Consider the following 24521-nt stretch of genomic DNA (forward strand, 5'->3'; position numbering starts at 1 on the left):
AGCAAGTCAATGAAAGACGAAGAAAGGAAAAATGACAAACCATTATATCATTTGCATGAGCATGAGTGTGTGTGAATGTGCGCCTCACCCTGTTGGCGTCGACGTGATGTAGCCTATAGGCATCTCCAGTGCTCTCATTGATCAGGTCAAACTGGTGTTTGTAGGCCACACATATCATGTTGTCGTTTTCCCCCGTCGGCCCGTCCACCAGCGCCATCACCACCGGCGGATCACACAGACAGATCTCCTGACGGGTGGATAGAAACAGTCAGTGCTCTTAAACACTTAAACAAGAAAATACTACTGTTTTTTCTGTACTTGATTATGTAATAACTTCAAGCTCTGACATCCTGACACCTGACAGACAAAGTCACAAGAATGTTAATATTCTAGTTTGTCGGTTGCAATTAGCTATTCTGTTTTGTGAATTAGGAACATTCTGAAGTTGTTTTTGTCTTATTTCTACGTGGAATTGTTGGGTGTGTTTTTTGATACTGTATCCTGAATGGATCCTGACATCCTGGACATTCCGGTTGCAAAACAAACTCCCATTTTGAAGCGTTGATCCTCGTGATTTGACTGGCATCGTGACAAGTTATGCAACCAGAAATTCACAGATGTCACCTGCAACAAGTGTGACATCTGTGGATCATTGTCAATATCTTGTGGACAATACCAGCCGTCAGTCACGCTGGTGTCTATGCTTTATTGTTTCTTTTCCTCTAAATGGGAGCATAGTTAACAAAACGAACATACTTTTGCAGCCCTTTAACTCCTCAGGAACAGTATCCCATAGACTACCATTCAAAGTGAGTTTTACTCTTGCCATACTTTCTGGGCAAACCAGAGTACTGCATCCGTTTTTATACACAATCTCTGTATCCTAAAGAGGTAATACAATGTTGAATACACATTATGTCAGTAATGGTGCATTAAAACAACTTTAATTGCCTCCTTGAGGTGTTTCTCACAACTTCTGCTGCAGCTTCATTAGTTAACCACATTGGTGGCATCACACTTTGAAAATCGCACATAAAACAAGTGCAGAAAGTTTGGACCTTTTATGACAAAGCAGCTACAATAATTAATTTATCCTTTTCTTTGTGTATGTCCAGTCGGTCGTACCCGTATGTACTGAAACTCCTCCACAGGCGAGTCCGCTCCTGCGGAGACGGCGCTGAAACCCTCGCACCGTGGCTGTTTCCGGGTGATGAGGAGGAGTTTGTTCCTGATGGCTGCTACTATCCTCAGCTCTGAGCCGTGGTGGGTGTTGATTGAGTACAAATGACAACCTGGGACAAAGTGGAGAGAGAGGGAGTGAGAGAGACACAGGAAGTATTATATTGGACACGTGTTGTGCTGCAGGTGTTGTTTCCTGGCATCGTCCCACAGATCAATGCATGAACACACAGCTGGCGTCACACCAGCAGCAGGTCGAAGGTTTTGTGTTTGGAAAAGCAGGAAACAAAAGCAGTCATTACTTACACACCCATTTTTTTTTTTTAAAACATACACATTACATTTGTTTAGCTGAACTTTGATAAATAATTGTTAGTAAAAACCTATATTTTAATTTAAATTTTGGGAGTTAGAATCTATTTATAAAGCAAGTTGCGTCTGTCTGTCTGTGACAGGCATATCTCGCTGACCGTTAGTCAGATCGCCTTAAGACTTTGGATATGGGTTGAGCATAGCCAGATGGTGTGCATCCTTGATTTTCACATTTTTGGGGGAATTTAAATTTTTACTGCAGCGGCTCATCAGCAGCAGCTGCGCTGTCTGGAGCGGGGAAGTGGGAGTGAAGAGGCTGTCCTCACGAGATTTTCACACTGCAGTTCCCCCGCTCCTCTAATTAAACCAAAATCAAATGGGTTGCAGTAAAAATGGGGAAAAGTATTAGTATTAGGACCAGGAAATATCTCGTCTAAATGTGCTTTTCATCTGATATTAAATCGACATTTTATCTGACTGACCAGACCAAGCGGTCAAAAATACCTTTCGTTTTCTCCAGCTTATTTTCCCGGCTGTCACACTTGGTCCTGACGAGCTGCCGCTCCTCCAGGCTTCTCTTGAGCGCGCCGAGTCTGAACACATAGAGCCGAGCATCCTTCCCTAGAAATTCAAAACAAAACAAAACAAAAGGACCCTTCTGTTTTGCATTAACGTTACTCAAGATTTGCTACTGCCTACTTTCTAATAGCATCCTCCCACGGTCAGACAATAGCGATGTGCTGCTTAATATTCAATTGAACAGAAAGCTTCTTAGGCCCTCGCTCGGAAAAAGAAAACACATTTGTGTCAAATGTTCCAGCCACTGTCACATAATCATTGTCAAAACCCAGTCAGTCCTGTTTCTCGCTATTAGACTTAGCTAATCATCTGTGGGGTAATTGATTATATGCTGCTTTTGTTGGAGTGAGAGCATTTGAACATATGCTATTTGTGTCCTCTTCATGCTTTATGAATCTGCAGGTTTCCTTACATTCATCTGTTTGGCTGCATTTCTGTCGGTCCTTTAAAGCCCAGCGATACACACTCACACACACATGTACCACCTCGACAAGGATTGGTTCTCTATAGGTCAGCTTTCTTAGATCACAGCAAGCAATCAATGTGTTCACTGGAGCAACGGAGGTGGAAAGGGTAAGTAGCTCCTCAACAACACACGACGAAGACGACAGAGATGAAATAAGAGAAAGAGAGGGACGCGGATTATGAGAGCTGCTGTAAAATATGTGTCTGTATTCTGAGTGAACGAGGAGATGACGACGACAGATTGAGCCAGGAGAGGTAATAATCTCATATATATAGCGAGGAAACGTCCAACCCTACCTTTGTCAGCCCTGGTGATCAGCAGGTCCTGAGGCTCGAGAACATGCATCTGCTTCACCACCATGGTCTTGTCAAACACCTGCACTGGAGGCAGAACCTGTGTCTCTGAAACACAGAATATGGAGATGGGTTCATCCAAAATAGGGATGGACCGATTATCAGGCAGGCGCCTATATTCTGCATTTTGAGGCATAACATTAGCCTTAAAAAATAAAAAAATAAAAAAAAGCCGATAAATGATCAATTTATTAATTAAATGATTATTTATCCAATTAATTAAGTATTTATTTATTTATTTTTTCATGTAATTAAATTAATTAACATTTCAGTTAACTTTATAAGAGATGCTGCTGACCCTGGGAACTCCCTGCACGTTTTGTTTGACCTTAAAACAAAGATAAGTGAAACATTTTTTGAAAACTTTATTTCCTGTGGAAAACTTTAGGGAGCTATTTATTTGTTTAAGTTTTCCTTTAACTTTATAAGACATGCTGCTGAGCCCGGGAGCTTCCTGCACGTTTTGTTAGAATTTTAGAAACAAAGATGTCTATTGTCTAAGATAAAAAAAATAAAAAATAATAATATGTTGCAAATCTGAAAAGCTGTGTAATAAACATTTAAGTTTTGGTGTTTGTATTGTACATTTTGACTCCAATATTTTCACTTTTACTGCAAATGAATATCAGCTCCAAATATCGGCCTCCTTGACTGATAATAATTGGTATCGGCCCTGAAAAAAACATATCGGTTTACCTCTAATCCAAATCCTAATCCTAATCCTGTGATTAAGGAAAAGAGCTGGGGGATATGGATTGATTGCACACTCACCAGTGTTGGTTGAAGCTGGATCAGGGCCTGAAACAAAGACAACATCATTATCATCGTCGTCGTTAGTGTTGTTGGCTTTGGCGTTCTGCTGAGCGCGGTATTGAACGGATATGGACGAGTGCCTTTTATTTTAGAGGACATAGAGCGATATTGATTAGGATGACCTCACCATCCAGCAGCATGACCCCCGCTGTGTCAGTGGCAGCAAGCAGAGACTGACCCCAGGAGTCGGCGCACACGATGTCATAGGGGAATGTGCTGCAGAACGACTGGGACTCCCACGGCTGAAAACAAGAGCAGTAAAATCATGCATACACTGTTAAAACATCGCTTCACACGGGGAAAATAATACGATTAACTGTGCTGTGAAGTCAAACATTACCTCTTTTCTGCACAGGCCTGTGGTGACGAGACTGGTCGGAGCATCTCCTCGCACAATTGTCTTCAGCTTTAGAGCCTGCGGAAGAAATGGCACCACATATGAGGTCATCTGTCACTTCTATATGTTTGTTTAATGATTTAAATGTCTAAAGATGTAATCAAGCAACAGCAAACGTGGAGAAATACTCCATTAGAAGTAAAAAATAATAATACCCTAGTATGTTATAGTGTACATACATACTTTTCTTCAATGAACGTTTTACTACCTCTAACTTTTATTTTAAAATATCTGATGTGGTTTCAGAGACAGACATTCATACATTTCATAAATCTGACTCCGACCTTTTCTGAGAATTTTGTTGAACCAGCTATTCCAGGAAATGTGACGATCTGTGAAACGTTATGGATTTTGCAGAAATGAGCCTCGCACATGACACGAGGTGTTGACAAGACATGGATTGTGTGTGTCACAAGGCAAATAAAGGAAGAAGAAACAAAAAAAAACGTTCTAAAAATGTCTCACTACGAATATTTTCCTGTTGTGGAATTTTAATCGACAGGCGAGTACCGTGGTTCTCAAACTGTGGTATGTGTACCTTCTTCTGGAGTGCATAGGAAATGATCGAATAATAAAATAATAAGAAGAAGTTAAAGGTGCATTATGTAATAAATCTAAAGCAACTGCCCATAAAATCCTCCTAATATGTCACAGAGACTCAGGAATAATGTTCATATAACAAACTGAACTCACCAACAACAACAGTACAGCCAAAATATTTGCATTAAAAAAAATATTTTGCAGACTGCAAATCATGTTTATGTTTTGAAATCATGTTTTGTCATCTACCAATCATTGCATTCAGTAGAGTCTCAGCTGCCGAGCAACCACGGGTTGCCAGTTATGTCAAAAAACGAAACCTAAAAGACCTCGGTATTTTGAATTTGAATGTAGTAACCCCACATTCTTACATATGGCACCTTTAAATAATAATAATTAGAGTCACACTAACTTGTGCTCAATATTAATCTATTTTCACAGAAATGTCCTTTACTTTGTCCTACTGCTGTCACTTACACCTGCACTTATTGAAACACCTTATTATAAATCATGTAACATACTGTAATAAGGATAACTGTGTTATGTATTAAGCTTGGAGAATTATATGCACCTTTTATTCTATTACTAACCTTTAACTGCTTTTCCATGTGAATTTACGTGCTGACAGTTGTCACTGAAGTGGAAAAGAGCAGGACAAGCAAACTAGCAAGCGTTTAAAAACCCCAAAACAATCAAAAATCCCCCCCAAAAACAAAACACACTTTGCACAAATGTTCAATCAGCAACCATCTGATCAGACTGGTAATTTCCAATCCAAGCCACACAGGCAGACATTTCAATTTACATATCCGCATAAACAGCCAATCTGGGCATAATGAAATCAAAAACCAACAAACAGTACAGTGCCTTCACCCGAACACTGTGTAATTTACATTCTACAAAAAAATAAATCTCCATCCAAATATCATTCTAGCGACTTATCATGTATAACGCGCATCAGACGATGAATGAGCAGTTTGTTCGGTTGAAGGAGGATGCCGTCTATCTACAGATCTGCAGAATCAAAGACTCGACATGTCTACCTTCCTTTGTTTTTTGGCACAATGTGTCGATGCCTCGGCTTTGTGTTAATGAGCAGAGAGCGAGGTAGAATCGCACAAACGGAGACACAACGAAAGAAGAACAGGGGTTGGACAAATGAAGGTGGCAGACATAGGAAAACAAGAGAGACAGAATTACTTTTAGTGGCGTAAACACGCACTGTTTCTCTAGGACTTCCTTTAAAAAAAAAAAAAAAGAAGGTGCAGACAGAAACGTGAGCGGTTTGCAAAGAGAAATTCTTCTCTGGCTGTACTTCATTCCATGTTCATCAGCCTTCATTCTGTCAATTTGGGCCCAAATTACAGGCCACAATCTGCCTCCCTGTTTGTTTGGAACACTTTTGGGATACTTCTAGATTGAAAAAAAAAAAAAACTTCCTCACAACGAGGCCAAATAAACCACATTTTCCAGACTTTGACTTTGTCCTTGCATAAGTGTTATATCGGCATCAGAGGTGTGATGGTGATTACACCAGTCTAGACTGTAGCTCAACGGTCTGCTCTTAACATAATGTTCAGTCATCACAGGAGAGTCACAGATATGTTTTTTTCCAACTAGGCTGATAATGTTTGAGTCAAAGTGTAAAGTCTTCACTCGGTCAGAAACTTAAAGATCTCATATTATACCCTATTTCTCCAAGTTAACCAAGTTCCTTGGTGTCCTAATGAACATGTCTGTGACATGCTTTGGTCAAAATACCATAAGGATGAAGCACCACAGCTGTTCAATCACTCTGCCAAAACAGCCCTGTTCAGAACACTCTGGTTAGTAGTATCTCTTTAGGTCCACCTTAAAAGTCCACCTTAAAAAAAGTGAAACTAAACTTAAGGGACAGGAAATGACATCAGCCACAGAGGCTACCGGGAGCTAACAGCAGTTAGCATTTGGAAAAGTGGTCATTTGCAGGCTCTTGCAGACACATTGCCGTCATATATAACATGTATCCACTGGACAGATAAATCCTCTGAGGCTGGAAGTTTGTGTAGAACTCTGTGCTGCACTGTGGAGCAGTTTTTTGGATGCCGTTTGCCCTCGCCAGCACTCTCGCATGTTTTTTACGGACAAAGCGGAGCTCCGCTGAGGAGGACCACAAAAACATGAGTGAGTAATATTTTTCACACTGATTGGACCTCCAGAGTCCCAAATATAAGGATTTAAATGACCTTTAAAATCATTATGATGCTGCAATCTATTTTATTGATATTTTTTCAATCCCAACTTCCTCTGCTGTTGTGGGAATGAGACATGTCTCCCAGATCCACTCTCTGATGATCGAATAACACATTTATCTCTGGAAATTAGTAAAAAAAAACTAGTATATTTTGGGGTTTGGGGGTTTTCCGGTGGCCCTTTAACTATGCACGTGCCAATAGATAAGTGAATGTACGGCTCAACAAAAAATGCATCGTCTGCAATCTCTGTAATGGCTCAAACCTGTCTCTTCACAACAGTAGCTAATCAAAACCAGCGAGAATTTTCCACACACACATATAAAATAACCACCCATAAAACACATGGAAATATATGACCCAATTGGACGATGAGGTAATTCCTACATTGTACACTAAAGCCAGTCGTCTGTGCGTTATATGCGCTATAAAGTAGGAAAATATTTTCCAGAATAAAAACAATGCTCAGTAATGATATAATTTCCTGATTTTTGTCCTAAGTAACTGCTGGATATGTACTTTTAAGAGAGCACTGTCTGTGTTTGGGCCCTGTTCAAACCAAACACAGACAGTGCTCTCTTTTCCCTCCCCCCTGCCTGTGTGACTACATTTTTTTAAGTCAAACATTCGCCCCCACTTTCTGAATCAGATCTTTAAATCCAGGCACCTTAATGCAGATGAGAGAGACTCTGAGTTTTATAAAGAAGTGTTGACACAATCCTCCGGGTCACCTTCAGTTATTGCTGAGTGTGCAAAGCAAAAAAAAAAAAAAAAAAAACCTTAAGGAGCAGCAGTGAGCGGTGCAGTGAATGATTTTTGCTTTTGCCCTGGCAAATGTGATAGAGGCTACAGTCACGTCGTCGTACACGTTTTTGAAGTGAATGCAACTGACAAGTGTTGTCCCTTATGTTCGTTATGAAGATTTAATTCAAAACACGGGATCAAATAAAGCAAGTTGCGTCTGTGTGTCTGTGACAGGCATATCTTGCTGACCTTTAGTCAGATCGCCCTAAGACTTTGGATATGGGTTGAGCATGGCCCGATGGTGTGCATCCTTGATTTTCACATTTTTTGGAGGAATTTTAATTTTCACTGATTTATCACGCTACACCAGGCAGGCAGCAGCTCATCAGCAGCAGCTGCGCGGTCTGGAGGTGGGAGTAAAGAGAGGCTGACCTGACCGTGGGTGAGACATTTTCACACGGTTCACAGCAGAACATGGTGTTATACTGAAACGACGAAGTCTGTGTCCATTCACCAATATGCGGGAGCACATATTTATATTGCATTAGCATGCTACTACTTTGCAGCTAACTTGGCGAACCTGTTTCCAAAGTTAAGCTAGCAAGGCTACTTTTTTACCATTACCATTAGTGAAGGGCTAACATAATACAAACACTGTGCAACCTCATTAAGCACAACGCAAATGTTTTCATTTTCGATTAGCATTAGCATAGCTAGCTGTTGTAACTGTCAGCCATGCCAGTTGCGTGTGTTTGTATTATGTTAGCCTTTACATTTCTTATCATGCAATACCATAACTGAAAAATCTTCTTCAGCTCCCACTATAGGAATACATACTTCCTACGGGCACTGCACTAGTATTCTTTAACATTCTAAACAGTTGAATGCAACCTGCTAATTGTAATTTACAGGTGTTGACACTGTTTAATAATATAAAACACTGGTTGTATGGTGTTGGGATTGTGTGTGTATATATGTGTGTGTGTGTGTTCTTTTGTACCTGCCCTATTCTGACAAATTCCGCTTGCCGCGCCTCCTCCTTCTTCCGTGCCGATTTTGGAGACTCGGGCAACACGTCGCTGAACGATCGCCGGTTCAACATGTTCTGGGGAGAAAAAGGAACCTAAAGGTGGAGCATGAACAGCCATCATGTTGTACACACACACACATGCATGCACGCACACACACACGCGCATGGAAGGGAAAAAGAAAACAGAGAGGGCTCTTTAGAGCCTGACCCCAGCAGGTGAGTAATACAGCAGGAGAGAAACATAGTGAGGATTAAATTGTGTTAGGGGCAACAGCGAAAAAACAAGAGAGAAGCAAGAACACCGGTGATGTGAGGAGAGAGAGCCCTGACGAGAAAGTCAGCACTGCAGCAGTATCCCAGTCGGTGTGGTGCAGTGTGCAGGGGGCTGCAGTGGAATACAGCAGAACGCAGCTCAGCGGCGGTGGCTACAGTCGCTGCCAGTTTGTGAAGTGACAAGGTGGTGGAGACAGAGGAGAGCTGCAGTGTCTCTCACGTACTTTCCTTACAGAAGAAAAGAAAAAAAAAAAAAGACATCCGTTTAACTCAGTGTTGTACCTTGTGCAGGTCAGGCATGAGGTCTTGGTAGAGCGAGCGGATCAACATATCAAGGGTCCGCTGACGCTTCTGGGCAAACGTTGGTGTCTCCAGTGTGGCTTTCTCTCCATTGATTACTGCCAGAGATGAAGACAGATTCGTTTTTAGGAAAATCATAAAGACTACAACAACTCATAGATCATATTATGTCATGATGCAGTTGTTTCTCCTCACATTTGACTAATAAAAAGTCCCTGAATTCGTGGTGATCAGTAAATACAGGCGGAGGAGGGAGAGGGGGCCCAAACAGCGGAACACTCTCCTCTGAGAAAATCTTCAACCTGTGAGAGACAGCGTGGCGTTGTTATATGTGGTGATAAAATGTATAATATAAATTGCATTTATTGATACCCATGGGGGAAAATCAGGAGGAACATAAACCTTGTACAGAATAAAAACAAGAATGTTGTGGCAATAAATAAATAATAGGCCAATAAAAACAATAATGACATTGCATTACGTAACAATATAGTCATATTGATGATTATGTTCAAACAATAATTAGGGATGGGAATCAGCATCCAAAAATCTATAATCCTATAATCCTATAAAATCCTGTAAAAATGTAAATAAGAATCAGCAAAAGCATTTTAGCTGAGTCATGTTTGGGCTGTTTATTTCCTCTTTTTTTTGTGGGAGAACAATATTTGTTACACAGATGGAGAATTGTGTCTTTGAAATGACTCAGCACAAACAGCTGTTGCTAACAGCATCATAGTTTACAGACATAAAAATGTGGTATGGTCCCATCCCTAATAAAAATATATGAATACACATTAATGATAGTATTAATAAACTTTTTCTACAATGTAAAATTACCGATAATACTATACAGTACGTACACTCTTAGAAATAAGGGTTCCAAAAGGGTCCTTCTACAAGGGCTGAGGTTCTACCTGGAACCATTTGCTTCTGAAAAACCCTTTCCCAAAGAAATGGTTTTCCAAGGGTTCTTGGTAACACTAATGGTTCCAGTAAGAACCATTTTGACCCAGAGAACCCTTTAAAACCCTTTTCCTGAATAAAGGGTTTTAAAAGGGTTCTTGGTGGAACCCTCCAAAAAGGGTTCCAGGCAGATGGTTCTACCTAGCCAAAAAGGGTTCTCTTATGAGGACGCCGAAGAACCTAGCATGGTTCTACTTAGCACTTTTATTTCTAAGAATGTACTATAAAAAGTGACTTTTATGGACATGCATATTCAAAATACATCAGGATGGAACACAAACACTCACCTGTAACTGTCATTCTGGCTATTATACCTAACTAATGCAAAAATATCTGTGAGCGAATGTAAAGGAAATCACTGATAACAGAGGAGAAGCAACGTCAGTGTCTTCCGTCGTACAGCTGTGGTGTCATCGTCTGCGCATATCTCACGTCTTTAATGACCACTTAATTTCTCTGACTGACCGCGTGAAGGATACGGGTGAAGTGTGATCGGATCATTGATGGTTTGAAGGACGACGATGTGTCGTCCCCTTCCTGGAAAACTATGGTAACAATGTCATTTCCAATATGCCTCTTTCTCTCCACCTGCCAGAGAGGACAGAACACAGCAATGTTAGCGCTCAACAACTTGTGTGTGACAGCAATTCTCCTGATTTTATGGTCACAACACTAATAACCTACCTCTAAAAGCTGTTTCAAGAAATCACACAAAAGTCCTGGGGCATTTTTTTAAAATAAATACCACCAGAAACTGTCCGTTACAACGAATCTGAGTTTTGACTCTAAGAAGGATTACAGTGTTTTATGCAAATTATGGCAATCAGGGCTACAATGTAGCTTTTAAGCACCAACATGACCTGTGTGTGTAAGCTGCTGCACTGGTAACTGCGGAACTACACAAGAGAACACATGGGTTCACCTGTTGCTTTCACGTTATCTCTTCCTCACATTGGGCTTTAAAGGTGCCATATGTAAGAATATTGCCAAAAAACGGTTACTACATTCAAATTAGAAATACCGAGGTCTTTTAGGTTTCGTTTTCTGACGTAAATGGCAACGCGTGGTTGCTCGGCAGCTGAGACTCTACTGATGATTTGCAGTCTGCAAAATATTTTTTTTAATGCAAATATTTTGTCTGTACTGTTGTTGTTGGTGAGTTCAGTTTGTTATATGAACATTATTCCTGAGTCTCTGTGACATATTAGGAGGATTTTATGGCCAGTTACTTTAGATTTATTACTTAATGCACCTTTAAACAAAATATCTGCTTATTTAGCTGCTCAGTATTCCAGATTGTCAGTTGCTCGACTTTTGTTCGGTTGCCGAGAATACAGCTTTAATTGGGTTGAGCTGCAACGAAGCATTAAGTGTGTTTTCATCAGTGTAAGAGCTGGCTGCAGTATCTGGAACTGACGTTGATGACAGCGAGTGTGAATGACGCCAAAGTGTTAATGTGCATGTGTTTGGAAGAGGAAGTCACGAAGAGTCACAAAGGTTTTTTGGTTTTATGTCTAGACAATTGAGTCTAAATGAATTCCTGTCTACCGCTTTGACCTCCACATGAGGGTCAACGCAGGTTGCTGGTGCCAATCTAGTGCCAAAAGGCGGGGTACACTCTTGGTTCTCTGGATCTAATGGTTCTTACTGGAACCATTAGTGTTACCAAGAACCCTTGAACAACCCTTTCTCCAGGAAAGGGGTTTTCAGGAGCAAATGGTTCCAGAAAGAACCTCAGCCCTTGTAGAAGGACCCTTTTGGAACCCTTATTTCTAAGAGTGTAGTGCAGTCCAACGCAGAGCCAACAAAGATGAACAACCATTCACTCTCACAGTCAATTTAGAGTATCCATTATCCTCTATATGTTTTTTGACTGTGGGAGGAAACCAGAGTACCCAGAGAAAACACCATGCACACACAAGGAGAACATGGAAACTTGGGTCTTTTTTTTGCTGCCAGGCAACAGTGCTCTCCACTACTCGTCTACGGTTACAATCAAGCATGAATTTCAAATTTGCACACAAAAGCCTCAGCACCATCACACCCCAAAGAGGGTCAATCATTTCATTTTAAGCCAGAACATTTAGTTTTACAATTTATTTAGCCCCACCACTGGTGAGAGTATAGAATTAATTATTTCCTTTACACCTTTTAATAAAAGTAACACAACTCAATCGATTAAATTGAACTGACACAGCAGACATTTCTGTCTTCAGGTGTGAAATATAGTTAGATTCTATCATATGATTGCAGCCCTCGTCACTCAAGATGGGAGAAAAGAAACAGAGAAGCAGACACATTCAAATAGTGTTCTGCATTATTGACAGCAAAAATATATTTTTTTTATCTTAAGTAAAAATCCACTTAAGTGTCAGATCTGGTAAATGTCAGCTCTTTTAAATCATACTCAATAATATTGACAAAACAAAATGAAACCCTGGAGGAAAGCTGATCGTTCTTTCTTTCTTTCTTTCCTCTCCTTTTAGCAAGTGACTGCAATTGCACTGAATCTGCTGCCTGTGACTTATTTGAATTTAAATGTCTGGAACGCCAGTGTTTTAATAGCACAAACGCAGCTTTTCCATTATACAGATCGAGCACTACATCTCCTCAATGCGGGCAGGGTCACGTCTGTAGATAGACGACACGAACACGCCACATTTTGTTACCTGATACTTGTGTTTGGGTAATGACAATAAAGTTGAATCTCATCTCATCTCAAACACGCAAACTAGTGACGAGCAATTAGAATCATTAGACTCATTAGAATCAGTTAATTAGAAATATTTGTTCACTGCATTGCTCAGCACTTCACTGCGTGACCGGAGTGCATATGACACAGTCACTGAACTGACATACGGCTGAACGGGCTGTGATTCGGCTCACGATCGCTGGCTTTCAGCAGTGCTGTCGCTGTCCTCTGTTAATTATTGAGATTTAAGACTTGCTAAATGTTGAAGATCCATCTATTCTTCAATCATCCATCCATTATCTACCACTTTATCCTCCACCGTAGGGTCGCGGGGGGCGCTGTGCCTATCTCAGCTGACATCGGGCGATAGGCGGGGTACACCCTGGACAGGTGGCCAGTCCTTCGCAGTGCCACATATAGAGACAAACAACCATTCACTCACACTCTCTATGTTTTTTGGAATGTGGGAGGAAACTCACGCACAAGGGGAGAACATGCAAACTCCATGCAGAAAGGCCCGGGGCTGCAAAGGCAAGATCGCTAACCACTACGCCAATCATGTAGCCCCATGTTGAAGATTAACACTAACAATTTTTGTGATTTTAAAGGTGCATTATGTCATAAATCTAAAGCAACTGGCCGTAACATCCTCCTAATATGTCACACAGACTCACTCAGGAATAATATTCATACAACAAACTGAACTCATCAATAACAACAGTACAGCCAAAATATTCACATGAAATAAAATATTTTGCAGACTGCAAATCATGTTTATGTTTTGAAATCATGTTTTGGCATGTGGCGCCACCTACCGCCATCTACCAATCATTGCAGTCAGTAGAGTCTCAGCTGCCGAGCAACCACGGGTTGCCAGCTACGTCTAAGATACAATGGCGGAAAAAACAAAACGTAGAAAACCTCGGTATTTTGAATTTGAGTGTAGTAACCGTTTTTGGCCACATTCTTACATATGGCGCCTTTAAGTCTTTTTAACTGCTCTACAGTTCATCATTGTCAGGTTTGATTCTTGTGTCGGACGTCACTTCACTAATGTAAGAGTAGAGTCGAGCTGAGTTGTGCTAGAACTGTATAATGGAACAGCGCAGGGGCTTGGGAAGGGTGCTGCAGCATAGATGTCCTGAACACAACCTAGTCAGTCCAGAACTTTATCAAACTGATAATTTTTCAATTAAAAAGTTTGAATATGGGACTTTTCAATTCAACACAGTCTCCTAAAACTGTACTGTAAAAATGTCCAATATCCAGTACAGTACATTAGATATAAATGTGCTGAACACAACTTTTTCATTCTTTTTCAGAACTTTTAGAGAACTCTCTTTATACAGTTGCTCAAAATGCAGTTATTAGGTCTCTGAAACACAGCTGCGAGGATTTGTGCTTTCAAACGTGCACTCAGAGACACACTGCTCTCAGTGTTTTATTTTGAAGGCTTGATGCATTGTTCATTCCCTCATTTTAAAGATGTTTCTTTTTGGCAATTGATAATCATGTCATAGCTCCTTGTGTGCATTAAAGGAAGGCGAATACATGCACAGAGTGCAGACAAAATGGTGTTCCTGCGCACATGGAAAAGAGCCAAAAGATGTTTTCAGTCTCTGCGAGATGAGTCATGTAATATTGATCGAGTTCGTCATCTTTGTTTTTCGTATTAACATGCACACATGTGCATTTGCACAAACCACAAAGTACAGCAGAGGCAGAAAGGGAATTATTTATAAACTAGCGAGTATTTAACAAATACATATTTTGACTGGATGCAGATACTTGACGATCTCCCAGACAATTAATCTAGAAAATAATATAAATGCATGTACAAAAATCCATCCAGTAGTGTTTAACCCTTCTGTTGCCGACAGGATTTGGCATGCACACTTCTCATTACCGTAACTGCTAGAACAAAAAAATTCAAAAACGATGGATCTGTCCAAGGTGTGACACCGCCTTTATCTGAGTTTGGCACAGCACCCTACACCTCCCTTATGTGAAGGATAAAGCGGTAGAAGACACATGGGTGGATACTGGAAAGCAGAGAAAAAGAGCTTAGCGCCCATATACTTGTCATTATGGTAGAACCTCAGGACTTCCGTGGAACAACATGAAAGTCATCTTGGACAAATGGGCAGAAAAGAACTCACTCATTGACCATTTTTTGACAATTCTACAGCCATAAAATCAATATAAACCTGAGTGGCCTGAATATAAAGATGGTCATAAGAGGGTTAAAATCACAGTTGAAAGATCCTTCTTCCAGTAATTGTTTGGATATTTCATTAGCGGTGGAACTGATCAATGCGTGTGCGTGTGTCAACATATGAACTGAACATAAAGTACAATAAAATAAATCAATAAAAAGAAAGAAACACTGAAAACTTACTGCAAAGTGACAGAAATAAACGATGCACAGCCACTCACCTGCTGTTTGTTCTCTTTGGAGTAGGGTAACATGGTGGACACATGGAACATGAGCTCATGGCCCTGATACACTGTGTAGATGGACTTAATTCCTGTAGTGTCATCTGCAGGCAGAAAAGAAACACAAACAGAAGACGATACCGAGTTAACATTTTCAAATCCAAAAGCCTGTGTTATTATTATTATTTTTTTAAATGATATCATGCAAATATAATATGACTCATTCACTCTTGGTGTCTAGCCCTCCTCGGTATCCTGCCCATCCCTGCAGCGTAATGGAGTCACCCAGAAGATTGAGAAACTTATCAAAGGTCTCGCTCCCCGTCTCTGAAACACACACACAGACAGTTTTGTTAAAGGGGTAGTCCAACATTTTGGTACAAAAACATGAAGACTAAAAGGCCCTCGTATAGTTCCGCATGTGCAGCCCAGATTTTAGAACCGTGTGCAAAGATCGCATTGGGTACGCGTGCACAGAGTATGCAATGCATCCGCCCCGCCTGTAGGTGGAGTATAAGCCACGCTCACTTCAGCAGAAAAAACATTTTGACAGAAGTCGTCGCTAAAGATAGTCATCCAAGCCTCAACCTGGCAACCCTCGAACCGACTGACACCCTGACTCTCCTGCACGAAAAACTTTCACTTTCACCATTGTTTCAAGCTTATGCTAAGCTAAAACTAGCCATCTTTTGGCTGCTTCATATTGAATGGGCAGATATCAAAGTATGGTATCAATTTGAGTGTAGAGAGAATTACCATTGCTAAACATCTCGTCATCTGTGAGCTGTCCATCTTTGGCATACAGGACACCAAATTTAAAGTTGACAGATCCCTAAAAGAGAGTTGATGAGATGGGGGGGGGGGAAAAACAGACAAAACAGGTTTGTGGAAACCTACATGAAGAAAAGCTAACAAAAGAAATCGTCTCTGCATATATAACCTGACCCATGAAAGCAGTGTCATCCCATACCTCCTGTTCCTCCAGCACCAGCAGATCCTGAGAGAAAGAGAACGTTATTATTATTTACACTCGTCTCTAGGTGGAGATGACACAGCCTGAGGACACCATACGGATAATTTAAGGTGTGCTGAGCGGGCACGACATAAATGCATCAGTGTTAACATTTCACTTGTAAGGGGTTGGGTGCCTCGGCGTTGCTCTCACCTTCTGGATCTCCGGGTTGAGGATCTCCCTGGGGCCTTTCTCAAACCTGTCCATGTTCATTGCACTGGGAATAAGAACAGAAGCAGGAGGAGATGGAGAAAGTGGAGGAGGAGGAGGAGTGGGGAAATCAGTGATGAAAAATATATCAGATTGTTTATCAATGGAAGACGAAAGAGCCTGAAGGGCCACACACAAAGATGACACCTGATACAGGGGATTTCTCATCCTTCTTGTACCACTTATACTCGTTCAGAGTTTCAGTGATGCTGCTCTGCTGGAGCGATGTACGATCTCCACTTTCCTGCTTTATGCATCTGATTATATTTTGTTACAGTGTAATCTTGTTTTATACTGTAAACACACTGCAACACACGTGAGCCTATTACCATTACCTTTATCATTTTTTTTAAAGTTGATCTTTGCATTACAAATATTAAAGGCTTTTAATAACTTTATTTCCAGAGCGCCTTTAAAAAGATCGACCAAAGTGTCGAAGAAAGTGCTGTACAGAAGGGGGCACGGGTTACATAGAAAAATGGAAATACCTAAATAGATGAGCGTAAAAACAGTACAATTACAGTAATAGAACAAAAACAATTAAACATACAATTTGCAAGTGCTAATTTATGATACGCCAGAGAGAAGAAGAGGGTTTTAATGGAGGATTTAAAAGTCTCTAGGGTCTGGGAGGTTCTAATCAGCTCTAGTCTTAAGTCTGGTTTTAGGAACCTCCATAAGCATAAAGCTGCAGATTGTATCAAACACAGTACTCCTTACTACAGTAACCTATGTACACTCTTAGAAATAAGGGTTCCAAAAGGGTCCTTCTACAAGGGCCGAGGTTCTACCTGGAACCATTTACTTCTGAAAAACCCTTTCCCGAAGACAGGGTTTTTCAAGGGTTCTTGGTAACACTAATGGTTCCAGTAAGAAACATTTTGATCCAGAGAACCCTTTAAAACCCCTTTCCTGAATAAAGGGTTTTAAAAGGGCTGTTGGTGGAACCATCCAAAAGGGTTATAAAGGTTCCACCTGGAGCCAAAAAGGCTTCTCCTATGAGGACAAGCCAAAGAACCTTATATGGTTCTACTTAGCACTTTTATATCTAAAAGTACAAAAGAATGGATTGTTCGTGTAGTGATCAGCTTCTGCTTCAAAATGCCGACCGTAAGCTCTGGCTGGTTTGTCTGTTCGGCCTCCATAAAGCAAGGCTCTTGCCTAAAGTATACTGAATATAAAAGGTTTATTTTAAGGCAACGAAAACTAAACTTTTGTTATTTTAAAGCATTTATGATACACTTACAAACATACTTATGTGTAGTATGTTCAATTTCTGTGAATAAACCTTATTAAAACTCACACAATGGACCTTTAATCATTTGTCATTTGTTAAACAAGGCTTGCTGTCACCACAGTGTAATACAGTGTGTTTCTCTGTTATAAAAGAGCTAAATGTCTTATTTTTGCACCCAACAAGCAAACCTAAGAATAATTGATGAGGGAATTGAAAGGACTTTGTGGGAGTGGATTTTGGGAATGGATTCAAATTAAATAAACCATTGTTGGTTTGCACACAACAATGGTGATTATTGGCAAGCAACAGCAAATCTGTGTGTGTGACTGTGGACAAAGAACAAACCTTCCTCATTTACAGAATTTAGTGAGTTATGCAAAAAACAAAAAAGAAGCAATTTGTCAGAGACATCACAAGTTAACAGCAAACATGAATAATTACAGATGTACTGTGAGGAGTGAATGGGTGTAGAGCCGCAGGCTGCACTTCTCACCTGAGGATGGACTTGACTGATAGTGTTTTGGTCGGACTGTACGGGAGGCTGATCTTCAGAGTTCCCTGAGCCAAGAATGACACAGATCTGGGTTTTAAAAACGGTGATAAGCCACTAAAATAAAACAACATCTATCTGTAAAAACAAGCTGTATCCGTGTGTCTGTGACAAGCATATCTCGCTGACCGTTAGTCAGATCGCCCTAGGACTTTGGATTTGGGTTGAGCATGGCCCGATGGTGTGCATCCTTGATTTTGGAGGAATTTTATCATGCTGCACTTTCGCTGATTTATCACGCTACACCAGGCAGGCAGCGGCTCATCAGCAGAAGCTGCACTGTCTGGAGAGGGGAGGTGGGAGTGAAGAGGCTGTCCTCACAGTGGGTGAGACATTTTCACACGGTTCACTGCTACTACTTTGCAGCTAACTTGGCGATCCTGTTTCCAAAGGTAAGCTAGCGAGGCTACGATTAGCATTAGCGTAACAGCTAGCTATGCTAATGCTGAACGAAAATGAAAACATTTGCGTTGTGCCTAATGAGGTTGCACAGTGTTACACAGAGTATTATGTTAGCCTTTACGTTCCTTATCATGCATTACCATAGCTGAAAAATTATCTACGACTGAAGGTAAATCATGAAATTGTCAGCCACATACCAGCTGCACTATTGTCCTTTGTCCAAAGAATACCATGCAAAATCAGTGTTACACCTAAGGAAATTGAGGCAACTAAAATATTTTCCAGTTAGTCATAAAATGATTAGAGGGAGCCAAATTAACCAGAGACATTGGAGCCAAATAAAGTTGTCCTGTGTCACAACGACAACAACATCCTGTACCAGTTAAGAGTCTGACAGAAACAAGACAAATCAATGTGATCAGGCTGTGGAGGTGCACCACCCTAATCAGGTTCCAGATGAGTCCGGTGGCCAAAATTAGATCCAAGCCATGAAGCTGAGTCACCACACAACAAACACACACACACAATCGTGCATTCTCTTACACACACAACCATAGAGACACACACCTACACACACTGTGACTCAAAACTAGTATCAAAGTCCCTCAAGATGCCAGTTTGTTCCTTCTTATATTTAGAAACGCTGCCACCTACGACTGAACGGTGTTCATATTCAAGAATAATCTGTTCCACGGTGTACAAAAAGTTTCATTATGTTCCCACTTTGTTTGACAGAAGATCATTTGTGGCTTCCATTTTCTTTTTATTCTACTCCACAATTCAGATGGAAATACTGAACTTCTCGACGACCGCTTTGATTATTTTGCAGATATAAAACATGTCAATCGCAAATTGATACAACCAAAGCAATATTCCTTTAAATCCTTCTGTGGTGTAATTTAAAAGACAGAGGAACAAAGAGGCTGGAGCCTTTTATTTCCATAAAAAAAGGTGGTAAACAGATGGCAAACTCACCGTCTTTCTCCAGAGGATGGCTCTGTACTGAGGAACCCGCTGGTTATTCTGGTCGGAGAGGACGACTGACAGGTAGAAGGGATTCTTCTCTGCATCTGTACCCACATAGTTCTGATGAACTGAGGGAGAGGGGAAAGAAAAAGGATCATTAATAAGAAATAGAGTATGTCCTGAATGAGCTGAACGTTTTGATGAATAAATGATAGGAATCAGATGAAGAATTAAGGAGATGGTGACCATGGATGATAATAATAAAAGTGGCAGACGTTTTGTTTATTTTAGGTAATATTAGGTGTTTTTGTTGGAGGTTGCTCTTGATTTTCTTTCCCTTGAACACTGTCTTTTCCTGTCTTCCTCTGCCATTACGTCCTCCTTCCTACTCTTCCATTCACTATTTTCTGCCTCTCTTTTATTTATCCCCCGTCGCCATTCTTCTTCTTCTTTTTTTTTTTCCTCTGTGCGACACTGGCACAGACAAAGATCTTCAGACAGAACCACAGCACAGAGTCACACATTCATGCCTCTGCCTCTTTGGTTGACAGGGTAACATGTTTTCGGAAACAATGCAGAAATCCGCCAAGCCAATTACGTGCAGGATCTCTTCTGGCGTTGCTTGTTTTCTTTCTTTGTCAGATTATTTTCCCCCTTCCTCATTTATTCCTCCTTCTTGATTCCACATTCTCACCTTCTTTCTCCTCCATGTGCTTTCCAGCTCTGTTTATTCTCCATTAGCTATTGTTTACGCCTCAGGAAGCCAATGACTTTGCAAGGTTGGGATGCATTTATTAGTTTAGACAACAGGTAAGAAAACAGGGACATACAATTTTTTTTTTTTTTCCATGACAAAATTCAGATTTAAAGTCTTTGTGTGCATTCGTCAGCGCATTTTTCCTGTTGGAGTAATTGGCCTCTATTTCACAATGCATTGTGTTGCGTGATGCAGTCAGCTCTGCTCCGGCTGTGAGACACAGATGGCTCAGCTGCAGTCCAAACAGGTTGAGCCAACATTTCTGGAGGCACAGTTCACTTTAAACTGCCCATGCTGTATAGTAGTGATTAGAAAGTGACCCTGGCCTGAGCAGCGTTCCCTTTTCTAACTCTCGCCGACTTGTTGCCGACAAACTTTGCTTCACGAGTACCTCCGTGTGTCTTGAGGCTCTAAGCTTTATCTCAGCCTTTCAGCTGAAGGCATTCTTCCTTGATTTATGTCACAGTGAGGAAACGTGAAACACTGAGCTTCCGATGCACAACACACAGCTCTGCCATCTCTTCTGTGAGTCAGGGAACAGGCTGGGTGTCAGTGGTGATGCAATAATGAAGGTGAGAAAGGTGAAGGAACAGGTGACCAATATATGTGCAATCTCTGGCATCTGTTAGATCATTTCGACATTAAAATATGTTAAAAAAAAAGATGAGACAAATGTTGAGTTTTGCTGAGCGGTAAATTTATATGAGCTAGAACTTTTTTTTATATACCAAGTGCCAGCTGAGAAAATAATGAGCTTTCAAAAAAACACTATTATCACTGACGTTACAATACAGAGGCAGATTTATTACCAATAGGAAAATTTGCCCTCTCATCTTCCTCTTCCTCACATATACTTCAGACACTGGTAGAGCAACAACTAAGGTAATGCGAATTATTAGTATTATTTAATTTATTAGATATATTTTTAATTTAATATTCAATGCACTCCAGTCACATACCTTTGTATACAGAGTATGACAGTATTTCTGATGTTCCTCCAAGTACCACTTGTAGTACACGTACCACTGTTTGAGTCATCTGAATTTCTACTTTGGTCACCTTTTAGTGACATCATCTGCTTTAGTGTCACTGCTTTGGGGGCAAACCCCCGATGAAATATTGGAGTCAGGAAGGAAATATTTGTTCAAGTTATCCCAAGTGTTGTCTTTTGTTTGCTCATTTTATTGTGTGCACCAATGGATCACAACAGCATGTTGCCATTTGCAAACCAAATGAGACAACACAAAAACAAATGACGCCACACTACTTCCCAACAAGTTCATACGCCATCACATGATCCCGTCATCTTTGTGTCAGAGATTCAACATGTGCAGGCATCTTCAATGCATGGAAAAACTGGTGGACCACTTTATGGTACTGAGTGTAAATGAGACTAATTAGGATCCATTTCATTTAGTCAGAAGTTGAAGGTCGGAACTGGCAGTGACATAACCTCCGGAAACAAAATTCTCGGGGCTTGCCATTAATAGCAAAACCAGTCAATAACAAAGCTCTACTACATCAAGGCTATTCAACTTAAGGCCCGGGGGCCAGAACCAGCCCTTCAAACAATTTGGACCGGCCCGCAGCCCATTAAACCATAAATAATGAATGTATTATTAAAAAGCCAATGAAACCATAGCTTTGCCTATTTCTGGCACTTTGCGACACTTTGCGACACTTTGCGTCCTTTTTTGGCAAATACTCGTACAGCTGTAATTGTCTGCAGCCTATGTATGTACCCGGATATTTTGCACTATGAGCCAACTGTAGCAGTTGTACCTGAATATTATTGGTACTGTTACTTATATTTCTGCAAAAATAGCCTATTGTGGCCATTGCACCTTAATGTTGCTTATATTGTTACCTCTAATTTTGTAAGAGCCAATTGTGACTGTTATCCCCAAATTATTGGTGATACTGTAGCTGTAACCTTTTTGCACTATACGCAAATTGTATTGTACCTGAATGTTGGTGATTTTGTTTCTTACCTTTTTTGCACAAAACTAGTGCTAAATAAATTATAACATTTTGTATCTGTTTGTATCCGTTTACTGTACATGCAACACAAAATAGTAGTACAGGGGTTGACCGGCCCACTGGCTGGACAGCCTTCAGAAAAGCTGGCCCTCTGGAAATTTTTTAGTTGAATAGCCAAAGCTCTACATGGTATTTTACATACACAAACAACGTAGCATTGTGTCCATGGATAAAAATGGAATGGAATGAAGGAATGTCCCCTCATTTTGGAAATACTGACTTCAGTGCACCATTAGGTTCCATGCAAATGTTTAATCTGGGACTAATCTCCCCTCACCCCTCCATTTGAAAAAAATTACTTCGCTCATACTCTATACCCTACCTCTCTACCTCATCGAGCATCGAGACACCTTACGCCTTCACGTGAATGCGCACACCAGTGGTAGAGCTAAGTGCAAGCGCCTAAATTTGTTATCTTGAGGCTGAGTCCTCCACAGACTTCCTCCCTCGGTGCTCTATGGAATTATATTGTAGTTGAGACTCTCATTGGGAATATGGATGGATGCTAACTAGTTTTGGTCTTGAATAAAGAGCAGTGCTGCACGAGGACGAGGCTGACATCACAAGATAAGTCGCATCCCCCCCCTTAAACCTGGGAATACATTCAGAGGGTGTTCTTTTTCTGCAGCATCTGACTGTCAGTTTACATGCTCTAACTGTCCCTCACCACCTAAATGTTGTGTTTTTCTATCTCACACTAACTTTTATGCAACACAGCATCAGCAGCACTGACCTTTTCCCAGGAAGTATTTAAAGAACCATCTGGTGTGGTACTCGGGATTCTCCAGATGGACATCAGTTCTCCTCCAGGTTCCTGGAGTGTAGTCTGAAGTCTGCTTGTCACGCACACACACACACACACAAAAACACCACACTGTCATCATCACTGATTACAATACACAGCGAGGCAATCAGATACAGATACATTTTTTCAGTGTTGTGTCATGATGTAAATAATCCGGGAAGATTTTGTGACAGAACACTCGAACCTTGCAAAGATACAAGACAAAGAGTAGGAACTTCAGAAAGAGGATTGTAATAGACGTGCAACATGATGATGTGAGAATCTATCGAGTCTTCATCGCTTTAGCCATACTACATCACCATCAGTTAATCCTTTGTTCAGTTCAGCAGTATAATACAACATGCAATAACTACGTAGTGCATACACATCACTCTCTTTGAGTAAAATAACAGTACTTTATCACACTGACTACCATTTCTGTAGGCATAGAGCACTTTACTTTATAAAATCAGGTTTTCAATCTCTGTTTTATTTTTCTAAACCAGTGTTTCTGAATCCCGGTCCTCAGGCCCCTCTGCCCTGCATGTTTTAGATGTTTCCCTGCTCCAGCACACCTGATTCACATTAATGGCTCCTTACCAGGTTTCTGCTGATCATTAGAATCAGGTGCACTGGAGCAGGATTGAGAAACACCGGTTTAAAACACTGAGTTTTGACAATAAAACTTCTGGTAAAAATCACTTTTAAGTGCTTATTCTGAACACAAATATGTTTTTGAACAAAGCCTCCTCACTTTGAATCGGTAAAAATATGCAAGAAAAACAACATCATAAAAGTTTTGTACACAGTATGTTATCGTAAATTTTGCTTAATTTATCCTTCTATAAAGCAAGTTGTGTCTGTCTGTCTGTGACAGGCATATCTCGCTGACCGTTAGTCAGATCTTTGGACTATGGATATGGGTTGAGCATGGCCCGATGGTGTGCATCCTTGATTTTCACATTTTTTTGGAGTAATTTAAGTTTTCGCTGATTTATCACGCTACACCAGGCATGCAGTGGCTCATCAGCAGCAGCTGTGCTGTCTGGAGCGGGGAGGTGGGAGTGAAGAGGCTGTCCTCACGGTGGGTGAGACATTTGCACACGGTTCACCGCAGAACATGGTGTTATACTGAAACGACGAAGTCGGTGTCCATTCACCAATACGCAAGCATATATTTATTTAGCATTAGCATGCTACATGTTACATGAGGCACAACGCAAATGTTAGTATTAGCGTAGCAAATTTTTTG

The 24521-nt window shown here is 40.7% G+C and overlaps 1 protein-coding gene across 1 annotated transcript in view; it reads right to left on the reverse strand.

The window, feature by feature from the left end:
- Positions 1 to 24521, reverse strand: part of garnl3 (GTPase activating Rap/RanGAP domain like 3) — a gene marked incomplete at both ends in the record, with an annotated part of 81027 nt that overhangs the window by 11952 nt on the left and 44554 nt on the right. The window contains 20 exons of the mRNA XM_083894387.1: positions 89 to 247; positions 1126 to 1292; positions 1996 to 2112; positions 2833 to 2937; positions 3661 to 3687; positions 3830 to 3944; positions 4043 to 4117; positions 8615 to 8719; positions 9200 to 9315; positions 9413 to 9519; positions 10471 to 10516; positions 10663 to 10771; positions 15312 to 15415; positions 15540 to 15638; positions 16068 to 16143; positions 16282 to 16308; positions 16477 to 16540; positions 18264 to 18328; positions 19698 to 19816; positions 23219 to 23318. Coding sequence (XP_083750513.1) covers positions 89 to 247; positions 1126 to 1292; positions 1996 to 2112; positions 2833 to 2937; positions 3661 to 3687; positions 3830 to 3944; positions 4043 to 4117; positions 8615 to 8719; positions 9200 to 9315; positions 9413 to 9519; positions 10471 to 10516; positions 10663 to 10771; positions 15312 to 15415; positions 15540 to 15638; positions 16068 to 16143; positions 16282 to 16308; positions 16477 to 16540; positions 18264 to 18328; positions 19698 to 19816; positions 23219 to 23318 — 1902 coding nt within the window. The remainder of the gene's footprint in view (positions 1 to 88; positions 248 to 1125; positions 1293 to 1995; positions 2113 to 2832; positions 2938 to 3660; positions 3688 to 3829; positions 3945 to 4042; positions 4118 to 8614; positions 8720 to 9199; positions 9316 to 9412; positions 9520 to 10470; positions 10517 to 10662; positions 10772 to 15311; positions 15416 to 15539; positions 15639 to 16067; positions 16144 to 16281; positions 16309 to 16476; positions 16541 to 18263; positions 18329 to 19697; positions 19817 to 23218; positions 23319 to 24521) is intronic.

Source organism: Microchirus variegatus (assembly GCF_963457635.1).
Source record: "Microchirus variegatus genome assembly, chromosome: 1".
In the NCBI taxonomy this organism is placed as follows: domain Eukaryota; kingdom Metazoa; phylum Chordata; class Actinopteri; order Pleuronectiformes; family Soleidae; genus Microchirus; species Microchirus variegatus.